Genomic DNA, 14294 nt, shown 5'->3' with positions numbered 1-14294 from the left:
AGCTTAGGAATGGGGAGAAGCCTTTCTCTTGAGGCTCCTCTTCCATCTGTCTGGGTGTTGTCTTTCTGTCTGACTGCCTCTCTGGTGATTCAGGTCATAGTCTGCTCTTTCCTTCCAATTCTCTGTCAATTAAGTTGTGTATAAGTTTCAAAAAATGGTGACCTTTTTCTCTTTCCTCCACATCATCCTCTGTTAGTGTTTGGCCAGTGACTTTATCTAGTTATCATGACAGGAATGATTCACTGCTGTCTGATCACAGGCTTTGCGCTTCTTGTCAGCACCCCTCTTTCGTGTTCTTTATCATGTATTTTCTCCACATCTGCCTTGTAAGAAAGCATAAATTGGATGAATACATCAATTTCCAGTTGCATATTAGCAATATAGCAGAGATCATTTACCCGCTGGAGGTTGTGTAATGTCATATGGGATGGATGTTAAGAGTCACATGTAAACGACATTCATGTCAGGAGAGGTGGTCACGTGAGGATTAAAATAGTGTCCATTTAGCTTGGATTTAATTACAGTGAACAACAAGCTTTTGACTGATGTAGAGGTATCTATATTTATTGGTTTTCAGCCTACTAAGTGCCAAGTTTCACACGCACTGTCGAGCTTTCAGAAAAGTCTTGGTTTTCCAGTCATAATTCCAACTTTAAATGGAAACTCATAATTATGATAACTCTAATATGACATGAAAGCAGCATTTGGGTGCTTTGTTTAAATGGGCCTTAGATGGGAACTGTACATAAATACATCAAAAGAGAAAAAAAAAGAAAATCTAAAATGTAAGTGTAATCTTTGAGGATAGGTTATGCAGAGACAAATATTTCATTTGACAGCAATATATTTTGCTTGGTTGTCTTTTTTTTACTTTGAGAGACTCATTTGCATCACCTCTTTTTTCTTCACTTCCTATCACCGGATTCATTTTCGGGCCTGGTTTACAAGAAGTTGTGGTGATCAGTGTCTTCTTCTAGCAGGAAACATAAAAACGTTTGATTTGGGAGGGACATAAAAGTCACACACAGTGACATAAGATGGCCCCACACCAGCCTAACAAGATAGCGACTGGCGACAGTGGCCCTATAACCAGTGTGACGAGACTGGCATCTGTGATTTTAAGAGCATCAGCTCAATAATTCATGCAGCATGAGAAAAATACATTATGTGACAATATTCAGTGTTCAGCCAGATGAAGTGTGTTTTATCACATCAACGAAGCAGAAAATGTGAATCAAATGTGTTGTTGATGACCAGATTTGAGCAGAAATGTAATCATTTTAGGATTTGATTCATGAGATGGGGGAGTGGTGTTCTTGCCTGTGTGAAGCTTTCCTCACAGGAACGTGTAAAAAGCTGTTCTTCACCAGCGGCTCTCACCTGTTGTTCCTCAAAGTGCCCCAGTCCTCCCTCTCAGTCCGTAATTTCCATCAAGCCTTGTGCTCAGCGTGGCCACACAGGCTTTGCTTTCCCTTCGTCTTGTTGCCCCTTTCTTTTTTTCAATTGCTTTCTCTCCTCTTAAATGCAAGATGGCTGTGTGTAGGTGTGCATGCATGTGTTTGTCTGTGTGGCTTCTGAATGATAAAAATACACCATTTCATTCCCTGTAAAACACAAACCATTCCCTCAATAATGGATGGGCTGTGATGGAGGACAGATGCCAGAGTCAGACGTAAATCTTCAAGATCACACACACACACACACACACACACACACACACACACACACACACACACACACACACATCTGGTCTGTGAGTCAGAGACAGGTTGGAGACAGACTGCACGGATGGACAACGTCAGACCTACTTATAATCCTATTTGGGGTTTTATGTTTGATGGTTTCAATTAAATAATCTCATGGATTAAAATCAGGATGTAGATCAGAGGACACTTCTTTTGTTTTTGTTTTTGCTTTGTATTTTTTTTTTCTTTTAAGCCAGCTGATCCTGGTCTGAGCTCATGTTATGTAATACATTACTTCCGATGGGCGTATTTCACCGCAGCCTTTTGGAACTCATGCTCCCAAAATGCCTCAATGACACTAGAACAAAGTGTACGAACAAAACACAGAAATTGTCCAAGGAGGGTCTTTGCATATTTGCCTGAAAGGGCAAATATGGGCTATATGTTCTGGGATCTACATTGTGTTTTCACCAAACACATTCATTACTAAGGAAGTGGTTGTGAACCTGTGAAGACAATTTTCAATTTTTCAACTACAACTCTGAATTCTATGAGTCTAATATCTATTTAAAAGGCCAGCAACAGTATGAATTATATTTAATGTGTGCAGACAGTTTGGGTCCAAACACAGTGGATTTTGGATGCAGGAGACTGCACATGTTGGTACCTCAGTCATTGTGTACTGTGTTTTGTCAGGTGAAAATAGTGATGACAGTTTGCTGGTAAAAGCCTGAATGCCTGTGATACTGTGCTCACATTTCACTTTTCTCAGTTCAAGAATCTTTACTATCACAGTATGATCTCTTGTCTCTTTTACGCTGTAGAACCTTCACAGAGATTTCACAGTCATACAGGCTCATAAACAAGCAAACACATGAATGGAGACGTGGTAATCATGTTAACGTGTAAGAACATCATCATTTTGACTTGACTCTTCGCTCAGCTGGCTGACTTCTTCAGTGTGCAGCAAATAGCTTCACACGCGCGCACACACACAAATTCCACCCAGCGTCTCCCACCCACCCTCTTGGCTCCATCATCCCAGCTGTGAAGTGTCATCAGAGATGACTGACAGCCAAACTGAAGCATGTATGAATATGAATGGGACTGTGAATATGAATATGCAGATGAGGAGGGGAGACAGTTTGCCTGCTGTCTTCTCTTTAAGACAGATCTGTCAGAAAATGATGGCTGTCACCCTTCACTCTCACTACTTTAGGATGAGTCTGGCCCACTTACTGACCTGATGGGAGAGGAAATGTGTTGTATTGTGTCAGACTGAGGCCAAGCCAGACTGAAGCACTGCATGTGTTGTTAAAAACGGGTCAACATATGAAGCAAAGTTTCATTTTTTTGCTGAGTTAACATTGGCTGAAGCATGCTGCTGAATTGTTTAGATCATTAATCGGCATGTCACAAGGAAACATGTTACATTCAGAAATCATTTTATGAAAGAAGATGTGAGGCAAGACAAAAAGAAACTGCTGATGAAGCAGATTTCCCCAAAAATAAATCTCATGCTGCCTCTTTCATATTTCTTGGTGTTCATATTTCTAATGTACTAAAATGAAACATCAACTAGAGACCATCTTGTCATGGAAGCATAGCAGCAGCAACATTATAACACGAGTACTCACGTTTTGTCACTGCATCTTGCACGGTTGTGATAATAATATTTGATATAAAAAAAATATAATAATCAAAACACATAGGTTCTAACATAGGTTAAAGCTGACCATGCGAGGATGGTTAGGCATATTGAATAAATCTGGCACAGTTCACCTGTTTCGCCAAGCTCACTTGTCATGTTACAACATTACATTGCAACACACACACTGATTGGGTGTCACAGCTGGTGTGATCCCGTCTCAAGATGGTCTGCAGTTTTGCCTAATGTCTTTGAGTGGACGGGAATGATTGAATCTGGGACACAGTCCGTGACTTGAGTGTGGACCATGGGCATGAAGTGAGGGGGACAGTGGTCACTTCCCTACTTCCTGCCCCTGTATTTCCCGTGCCCTCGTTCAGACCACACCGATCTTTGAGCTTGGCCTTCATTTTGATGTCAAGAAAAAATCATGACTGCATTTTGCACCGTTGTGACGCTATTGCACTGACAAAATCTGTTCACAGATAGACATGTTTTGCAAAGGGCTCAAACCCGCTTCTGTGGTTGTTCCCGCTTTGACTAGGTGTCTCCAGGATCTCATTTTGCCATGATGACACACACACTGACTGTCAAGGTGGAAAGAAGCCACACCGGTGACAAAGACCACATAATCTAATGAGCCTGGTCATTATATAAGAGCTTTAGACATTCAGAGAGTGTGAACATCTACTGCTCTGTGTGACGACAGTACAAGCCCACAAATGTCCAGCACATTGTAATTATTAATACCAGTGACTATATATTAAATGAATAGATGCTGCCTTTGCTTGTCCTTAAGCCCGGTCTCACTACCTCTTTGTTCTTCCAGCTGTGCCTGTTGCACAGCTGCTGCCTATACAGTTCTTCCATTTAATTTTTGGAAATTGCTTTGTGACCAATGGTTACTTGAAACAAACCATTTTTTTTGTAATGTTGTCACCTCTTCCTCCGTGACAGCAGCTGTTGGCTCAATGTATGTTTACAAAGACCCACTTACCGCTACACGGACATATTCTGTTTGCTGTCGTAGAGAAACACTGCAGTTTGAAAAGCAGGTTGATAATCCACAACATTCATATTTCAGTCAGACTTTCTTGGGAAAAATCCTCCAGTTTACCTGTGTCGGAATATGTTTACAGATCACAGTTGATTAAAATATACAGAGGAAGAAGTGGGTAGTTGACAATGACAGCTACCATTACTGAATAAACAAATAAAAGAGCATTGCTCAGAGGAACTAAATCCCCAGTCTTTGGCTTTTTTGCAGTTCTGATAACAGGTTTTGCTCTGTATGTAATGCAGTTCATGTGGATTTTTCTGTTTCTACAGTGAGATCAATCACCTGGAGTCGGGTCTGGTGGTGGAGCTGTGGAATAAAGGTCTGATCTGGGACACTATGATCGGCACAGCACTGATACCCCTGAGCACCATTCGACAGTCTGACGAGGTAATACACTTCCAGTACAAACATCAACTGTGTCTCTGTCAGAGTCCTCGGTCTTACGGTCCTTACTTGATTTAATAAAACCTCATATTATTTTCATGTAAACTTTGAAATATATTTTTCCACAGAATGAGGACTGTGGACTTTGTCCCCCATCAACATATAACTGTTTCAATGTACAACTGAGCACCTGGCTATTATTTTACGACAGGCTCGAATAATTTTGAACTTGTCCTTTGCTCAGTTTTTCATGGCATATAAAGCAGATTTACATTTCACATTTGTGAACTCAATGAATTTTCTCCAGTGCCTCCATGACAGTGAGCTTTTGATCAAAGAAATGCTGTAATTTTATAAATCAATTACAGTGTAACTTGAATCATGCCATCAATGAACAACCAATTGGATGTTGTCATTGGCTTGTTTGGATAAAGGTGCATGTATGCTAACTGAAAGGCTCACTGTGGTAACATCTCAGGAGGAGTCTCTATTCTTCCCGCATGCTTACCTCCACTGCTAGCCCTGCTGTCACACCAGACAAATGGGAATGTGGCCTAAATTTGCTGTTTTTATCATGTTTAAATCTGTTCATTAACAAGGTAAACCACACATAAACACACTGTGTAAGGTGTAGGGCTACTTTGTAATGAACTGAATTGATGATGTTAATGTTAATTTAAGGTTTGGTGGCAGTGGTTATGTCCATCAAAATGTCACAAACCAGTGCAGACACTTCTGTTGTTCTTTTAGCCAAGTTGGAGATATGGTGCATGTCAGAAATTCTCCATATTTCTTACTTGGGGCTTATGTAAATGTTTTTTTTTCCCACTTGGCTGCTGATGCAAACTTGCAGTTGTCTTTTAACAAAAAAATATAACACAAAGTAGAGCGGCAGAGGAATGATGTGGCTCTGTCTTCAACCTTGCCAGCCCTCGCTATAGGCTGGTGTTTGTAGTCATGGGTGAGCATCAAAGTAAATACAATAAAATTAATGATTTTATATATACAGCATGTGTTGCTTAAGCTCACAGCAACCTTCTAAATAAGCACAGACACTCTTCATTCCACCTACCAGTGCTTACTCATTAAAATACCATCTTTACTTGTCAGCTAAGTCTTAAAAAGCACTCTCACAGGTGGCCAGCCAGAAGCAGTTGCCAACTCGTTTCAGTGTGTTGCGGGCAGGCTTGTCTCGCCTCTGCACCTCATTACTTTTTCTTGAGAGTTTTACAGCGAGCAGTGGGCACACGTGTTGTCATTAATAATGCAGCCCCCAATGTTTGACTTCTCCCCCTCAGCCTGAAGCTCAGTAAATGCTCACCCTCGTTCTATCTAACTGCTAATGTTGTTGTTCGCTTCATCTTTTAATCTCTGCTCAGGTTTATTGAATGGCATCCCTCTGCAGCCCACCCGCGCCCTCAATTACCATGTTGATGCTTAGTTTCTCAAAGAGTAAATGTTTCTTCTGCATTTTGTCATCCTTCCCTCCCTTCTGGCCTCTTTCTTGCTCTGTCTTCTTTTTGGTTCTCCGTGTCCCTGTTGTTCAGGAGGGACCCGGAAAGTGGACGTCTCTGGACTCTGAAGTGTTAATGAGGGAGGATGAGATCTGTGGTACCACCAACCCAACTCCACATCAAGTGCTGCTGGATACCCGCTTTGAGCTGCCCTTTGGTATTCATATGCTCATAAAACACACATTTGCTCAAGACAAAAATCAAGCACACACGCCAGGAGCTGATGCAGCTTAATGAAACTGATAGTGTAGCATCCTTGGCTGCGTGATAGTCTAACTACCATTTTTAGGTTACAACAAGTTACACTGTACAGTAAAAATAAATACTTAACCATCCTTTAATATCCTAACTGAAAATAGCACTGTCCTGCAATCGGCTGGTGACCGGTCCAGGGTGTACCCCGCCTCTTGCCCGTTGAAGCTGGGATAGGCTCCAGCCCCCCCTGCAACCCCGAAAGGGATAGGCGGTATAGAAAATGGATGGATGGAAAATGGCACTAGAGCTCAGTGATCTCCCAACAATATTAGACTGCAGTCTCTAACATCTTGTATGATAAACCAACTGATAAACACCTAGTCCAGTGATAAATTAGCACTTTTTACATTAACAAGATGAGAAGCTCTGACAGACTGCTAATTATAATATAATATAATATAATATAATATAATATAATATAATATAATATAATATAATATAATATAATATAATATAATATTCAGGATTATTATTATTATGTTTCCACTGTTGAGGAACCGTTGTGTGTCCGTTACCTCAGAATGAGCTCTTTATATCTGCAGAGGGTGTGGGTCCACTTCCATGGAACTTGGTTACAATCTGCAAGCTTGCCATTAGATGCCACTAAATCCTGGACCTTTTACCAAGTGAATGTTAATTGTTAATTAAACACAACAAAATTGTGGTGCGTATAGGTCATTTAGTGGTCTTACTTGCTTACACACACTCACTTTCAAACTTTGTGAAAGCATAAGAAGATGTTATATCATTCTACGTTTATCAAACATAGATATGTTGCTCAGCAGATTAAGAAGCAACAGTAACATCTGGTTCCTCGGCTCTCTTTATCTTTAATTCTTGTTCTTTTCATTTCTCAAGAGTAAACACCTAAATGGCAACATTTCTTAAGACCATTTTGTTTCCTCAGCCAACTCTTAATCTCAGGGAGGTGTCTGAAGGCTCTTCCCTCGTGCACTTCCTGACACTCCGTTTGTCACTGCTTACCACTAGTTCATGCTGCTGTCTGCTCGTCTTGACACAAAAGCCAGGGTCTGAAGATGCAGATAAGATAGTAGTTTCCCTGTTCTAGTAAACTTTGACACATCCTTTTAAAAAGTTAAAGTAATTGACATCCAGTTTACAACACAGGTGCTAATCAATAGTGAGTTGCACAGTCTAGGTCATCACACTGAGTCATACTGAAACACACAAACACATGCACAGATTTCTGTTCATAGTATAACTCAGAGTTTTTATGTTGAAATTCAATATGACTTATAATTGGAACAAACCTTCATAGAAAAAAAAGACCTTATTACTCCAGAACTCTCCTGAGAATCCGTTTTTCAGTTTTTCCCCCAAAGCACTATTGGGACTGTTAAAGTCAGAATGTTACTGGCCGTGCTTTACTGCCAACTATGTTTTAGCCTCCATGTCTTTGCTACCAATCTTCAGTAATACACGAGTATGTGGATTTTAAGTTGATTCATATTTATCTTGTAATATATTCTAAATAAAAAGTAAATATGCAAGATATGTCAAAAGTATGCATTTGCTGCCCAGTACACTGTGGCACCAACATGGCAAACTGTGACTTTTATGACATTCGAAATACTTTAGTTTAGATTTGAATCTTCAGACTTGGATTTATATGTGCTCATGTGCTCTGAGACATTTTTTTAGAAATATACAATAGTAAGACTAAGACACTGTATTCCTAACATATTAATGACCGACTAATGTTGTTCGATCTAATCTAATGTTTTACTTGGGAAAATGGTAAAGAGGCTTTTACATTTTCCCTACTCTTGTGTTCTTTTTTCTACCCCGGCCTCTTTTCTTTCTGGCTTCGGAGTGGACCTGTGAGCCCCCTGAGGAGGTTGTTGATTCTAAATTTGGGCCTCCAAAGGGAAACCTCCTCATCAGCTATTAAACACACATGAATATAAGATGGGAACACATCAAGTAACGTGGGTGGTTAGGACAGGATGGGATAGGGATCCTGGAGGAGAGGCGACGGACGGAAGGGTGGAGCTACAATGCCTGTGGTCTTTCATCTCTTCTTGCACTTTGTCTCACATTCTGTGCTTTGCACTCTCCCTCTTCCTCCATTATTCACTTTCTCTTCATAATCCCTTCCTCAATTCTATCATCCATCCCTCCACCTACACCTCCATCCCATGTGTCTGTATTTCCTCCACTTTCCCTCTCTCACCAACACCTCTTGCACACACTTTTCCTGTCACTTTTAATTTTTCTCACTTTCAATCCATGTGTTTCTTCTGTCCAATCAATCTGGCCAGATATCCCAGAAGATGAGGCTCAGTATTGGACCAGTAAACTGGAGCGAATCAACACCATGCAGATACACGACGAGGTAAGTTTACAAAAAAAGTCTCTATCCTGTTAATACGTTATAGATTATTAAGATATTAGGGATGTTAAATCACAGTTCATTCAGGAGCCTAAATGGGATGTTAATGCTAAGAAAACAGTGCTGAGTTCAAGTCTTAGAGTGGTAATATGAACAACTGGTGTCACTTTAAAGTAAATTTTACAAGCAGCACAGGATAAAGTTTAAAAAGATGCTTATAAATGAATTTATTACATCCTGTATCCACCCACAATGTAGAAAATCCATGTAAGATTAGAAGCAGAAGTGCAAGTAAATTTGGTTTTCAAAGATTTTCAAGCCATGCTCGAAAAGCGTGCAGTAGAAAGTCAATCGTGCAGTAGAAAGTCAATCTTCTATATCATGTCAAACTTATCAAGACAAGCAAATGTTTGCAGGTTTCATGGGAGCAAGAAACTATGCATCTGAAATCTCTGGTTTTTGTTTTTGATTAAGTCAGTTTACAATTAAAAAAAATTAACTCAGATGTGCTGTTTAGAAAGCTGCTTTTGGGTTTTATGCACAGACTCTGATTATGTATGCTTTTGAGAGTATTCTCCTTCTTTGTTTAGTTACCAAATGTTACCTCAGTCTATCATTGAGGTTGTAGTTTGTGTCTCTGCTGCCATCTTATGGAAAATAATAGTTACTACATCACATATCTAGAAATACTGTATTGACATGTGCAACTTTACCATTAAATCATTTGGATTCAGTTATCCTCCACTGCTGCCAACCCCCCACCCCTCCCCCTCACTTGTTTCTCCCTTTGTTTGCATTTTTTCTCTTGTGGCAGTATCCACTGCAGGAAGAGGTCCAGAGAAGACGGATGGCATCTGTGCCCTCTCAGTGCTGTAAGTTCATTGTAAAAGTTAACTTCGATCGAATGCATTCATGCCATTGCACTTTCACTGATACATTCATGTGTTTTTTTGGGTCCTTTGTCCACTAATGTCCATTCGACACTGATGACTTTGAATTGAACTAGAAATGTCCTCATTCCTTCTTGTGTCTCATGAGCAGAAAAAGGCATTTCATATCAGCCACCAGTTAAGTGCTGATACATTTTGGCTCTGACTCATACATTTAAATCTTCCTCAGTGCCACCTTATAGTTATTAATTTGGAGTCCCTATTGATTTTTAAAAAATCAAGCTTGCTGTTTGCACAGAAAAAGGATTTTTGGATGCACCAGCCACTGATAATGGTAGTTATGAAGAGCTGTGTTTCCTACCCATCGAGCACCAATGTTATCTTTGTGAAAAAACTTTTCCCCCTGAGCTGTTTTGTTGTATTAGTGTTGATCATTCAAATGAATTCAGTCATCACATTATTTCATGTGACTTCTTCACATTGTTTCACTTAGTTCTTATTTATCTTATACTGGCATTACCATGCATCACATTCCCTTTAAGCTCTACAGATTTGAGTGTCTTCAGTCCCATTGCATGTTACACACTCATCTGGCCATCTCCAGTCACAGTCACTGGTTTTATTCTTCGGTAATGAAGTTCACTTTTCTTCCTGACTTCTTTGAACACTTGCCTCCATGCCACCAGGCAGTTGGAGTTATTTCGGATGGAGTGACCAGCAGAGTACGTATAGTGATTGTTTTTTTCCCCTGTGGCTTGTCATTCACTCCACTTCTGCATGGTATAGGACTTCTTTCTCATTTCTTTTTGAATAAGGACCACAGCATGTTTGGTCTGGATCATTTGTTTGTCTTCGTTGTATTTCGAATTTCATATTCTTGTATCCTGCCAATCAAAAAACAACCTGTGCGCACATAAGTTTTGTTGACAAACGTTACATGGTATTTGGAATTACATTATTTATTTGTTAAATTTATCTAGTTTTGTTGTTGTTCATGTCATTGTCAGCTTGATGTTCATGCTTTTTGTATTACATGCCTGCTACCACAAGAGGGAGCTTTCTATTCAAACAAGTTTTATTGTTTATCAGATTCTGAGCAGTCTGCCTCTCAGATTAAACCTGTATGAGCAATGGCATACTGTATGACAATGGTACAGATGTGAATTTTGCATGTATTGTTTTTTTTTCCTGCCTGTTTCATTAGAGTTACACCTTACAAATGTGCCATGTCTTTGGCAGAGGACAATGGAAGAAGGATAAAGCTTCACAGTAATTATGATCAGTGAGAAGAGGCAGGGCTGTTCTATCACATTAAACAGATCAACAAGAGCAGAGTATTATCTTCAGATCTATTGGAGCTCAGAGTTGTTTTTTTCCTGCTTATTTTGAAAATTATAAATTTATTTATAAATGATATTGTTTATGTTTTACTGAGCTATTTGTGTTTTATTTACCCAGCTTTTGATGACCATGATAGTGCTATGGATGACCGTGATAGTGACTACCGCAGTGAAACTGGCAACAGACCCCCACGATTTCACAACACCTCCCAGACAAATTCATCAGTGCACCAGTACCCTATAGGACGCAGGATCCAACATCAAACCCTGTCCAGGGAGGCTGACTCTGTACAAAGCTATGAACTAGACTATAGAGAAATGAGGGGGCCCAGGTAAACACACACCCATGAACTGACACACATAAGCAAAGACACAGCTCTCTGCTGTCACCATTGCAGTAATTGAGTCATTTGTATTCATGCATACTGTATGTACTACTTGCTGTGAGGAGTTATCAAGAGTAGCAGAATTTATTGATAGAGATTTTGAGACACTTATATCTAACAAATACCATCACTGTCTTTAAAGAGATCTAGATGTTTTGATTGTCTCAATAATAAAACAAAGTGATCTCTGTCAAAAGCAGAGAAAAAGCCATTACAGCCAACTAGCTGGCCTACCAAAATGTTGACATAGAAACAACAAACAGCTGCAAATTACTTTGACCAAACAACTGTTGAAGTTTTTCATGTGCATAGGCAACAGCAAAAGTTTGTGCCAGAAAACATGAACTTATGAATTTTGCACACTATCAAACAAATTACATTCCACACTTCCCACTGTGCGCATGGCTTTTTTCATTTGCTATTCTATTTCTTTACTTGCATGAAAACTGTCTTTCCATGATCTGCTGTTTTCAACTCATGTCTAATTTCTCTTTCTTTCTTCTTTTTTACGTTGTCTTCCACTGCTTCCTGCATGGCACTCTTTTTTTCTTGAATCCAGGCACACAAACAGTATGTGTGGAGTCAGAATAATCCCTGTTGACTCAGGTATGGGTGTGGAGGATTGGGAGAGTAAATATAAAGTGCCTGACTCAGGTGTCTTGGATGATTACTTGGACGCTGAGCAGAAAATGTGGGAGGATGAAGATAAAAGCATCATCTACCGGATCAGTGACAACCCTTGCGAGTCCAAAGGAAGCAGGTTCTATCAGACAGTAGAATGTGATGCACTATCCCCTGAGGATATGGGAGACCCGAATGGCAGGCCACACAGACAGAGGCATGGCTTTGGGAGTGGAGAAGTACGTTTAGTTTATAAAGAAGCTGGCAGTTTTGAGGATGAAGTTTCCCCTCCTGAAATTGACATAATTCCCTCTGTCAAACAACAACGACAGCAGACAGACACAGAAGGTCTGCTTTACAAGACCAGACTGTGGGCTAAAACTGCCATAGAGGACACACTTGAGAGCTATGCAGCTTTTCGTGAGGAGGAGGCTTCTCGGGAAGAGGCTGCAAGGATCAGGGGGAGGAGTGAGTATGGCTCAGTTGGTTCAGATGAGATGCAGTATTCCTTTGGATCTGAGGAGGAACTAGATGACCTGACATTCATCGAGGGGGATGCTAGTCATGAATATGAAAGTTATTGCTATCCTGGCAAGTATATGTCACCTTTTGGAGGACAGCATTGTTCATGCAAAGGGAGAACAGGTCATGGACAAGATCCTATGTTGTCGCCTGTCGAAGAGCCAAGTGACGAATATGTAGATGCAATGGATGAACTTCAGAGCTTAGTTCATTCGGTGTCTGAATACCTGGCTGTAAAAGAGGAGGAGATCAACAACTACGAATCAATGCCCAAACAAATTAGAAGAAAACTCCCACCACTGCCAACTGATGCTAAAGTCGTGCAACCTGAGGACAGTAATAATGATGAAGTCAAACCTGAAGTTAAGGAGGACAATGCTGTTGAACAGGGTATAGCTGGAGTAAAGAATGCCATGAGCTCATTATTCAGTACAATCACAGGATCAAAGTCCACCACTGAGGTAGAAGCTTCTGGCACATCACCCCAACCACCACAGGCAGACTCTGGTATTTCAAAATTGTTCTCTTTGATCCCTAAAGCTAGTACTGAAGCCACAGAAACCTCTGATACCACTGCAACAGATCCATCTACATCCCAAATATCACCTCAACCTGAGTCTGGCATTTCAAAGTTGCTTTCATTTATTCCCAAAAGTGGTGGTACTTCCCCACCAGTAGCCATAGTTCCTCCTGCCTCGCAGGAGCCTACAACAGAAAAAAAGTTTTCCCTTCAGTCTCTTTTGCCATTTCAATCCTCTGAATCGAATCGGCAAGCTGACACTGAACAGGTGTCAACACATGTTGGCACAGGGGTACAAGATACTGCAGCCACTGCTAACCAATCTACGTCTGGGTTTGAATCCATGTTAGGGAGGCTGAGTCCTTTGAGGCTTTTTTCCAGCACACCACCATCAAGAGAGCCATCGCCCCAGCCTTCAGAACAGAGAAGTGCATCTGCTGCAAGCAATGAATCCCAGAAAGTGTCTGCAAGCAGAGTCAAAAGTCCTAATATAGAGGGCTCACGAACAGAGCGACAGTCATCAGGTGAGATGAGACCAGGTTCAGGAAGTGGATCAGTTGATCTTTTGCCAGATACAGGAAGTGGATCAATTGAGCTTTTTCAAGAAACAGGAAGTGGGTCAGTTGAACTTCTTCCAGAGACAGAGTCCTCTGGTGAGCTACCAGATATTCAGCAAAAAAGAACTTCTGCAATATCTGAACCAAAACCTGAAAGCAGTTCAGAGGAAACAGGATTCTTCAGTCCCTTTAAGAAATCTCTCTCTACCCTCATATCAGCAGTTCCTCCTGAAAATTCCTCGCAGATTGACACCAAGCCTACAGAGGAGTCATTTTTAGGCAGCAAACTCAAAATTCCATTTTTCTCCTCTGAAAATATTTCCACAACAACCCCACCAAAAACAGAAGGAGGTGTGCTCTCAGGGATTCTTAAGTTTGCATCTGGTGAAGATGCCAATGCCGCACCAAAAAGTCCATCCCCTAGTCTTGGAAGAACTGCCTCTCCAAGTCGCGTTGCACTTCTTGAAAGTGTGCCAAAAGGAAACACAGAAACAGGCTGGTTTTCAAATCTGTTTAAGGTAGCCCCAAGTGAACCTACTAAGGAACCTGCAAAACCACA

At 40.6% G+C, this 14294-nt stretch overlaps 1 protein-coding gene across 1 annotated transcript in view; it reads left to right on the top strand.

Annotated features, from left to right (window-relative positions):
* LOC139332062 (protein unc-13 homolog B-like) overlaps nt 1-14294 on the top strand; it is a 175880-nt gene that overhangs the window by 40190 nt on the left and 121396 nt on the right. Inside the window, exons 4-8 of the mRNA XM_070963760.1 lie at nt 4663-4780; nt 6325-6448; nt 8829-8902; nt 9714-9771; nt 11248-11461. Of these exons, the coding sequence (XP_070819861.1) occupies nt 4663-4780; nt 6325-6448; nt 8829-8902; nt 9714-9771; nt 11248-11461 (588 nt within the window). The remainder of the gene's footprint in view (nt 1-4662; nt 4781-6324; nt 6449-8828; nt 8903-9713; nt 9772-11247; nt 11462-14294) is intronic.

The sequence above is a fragment of the Chaetodon trifascialis genome, chromosome 6, assembly GCF_039877785.1.
Source record: "Chaetodon trifascialis isolate fChaTrf1 chromosome 6, fChaTrf1.hap1, whole genome shotgun sequence".
NCBI lineage: Eukaryota > Metazoa > Chordata > Actinopteri > Chaetodontiformes > Chaetodontidae > Chaetodon > Chaetodon trifascialis.
Note: the sequence above shows the minus strand (reverse complement) of the source record. Positions and strands in the feature narration are given on the sequence as shown.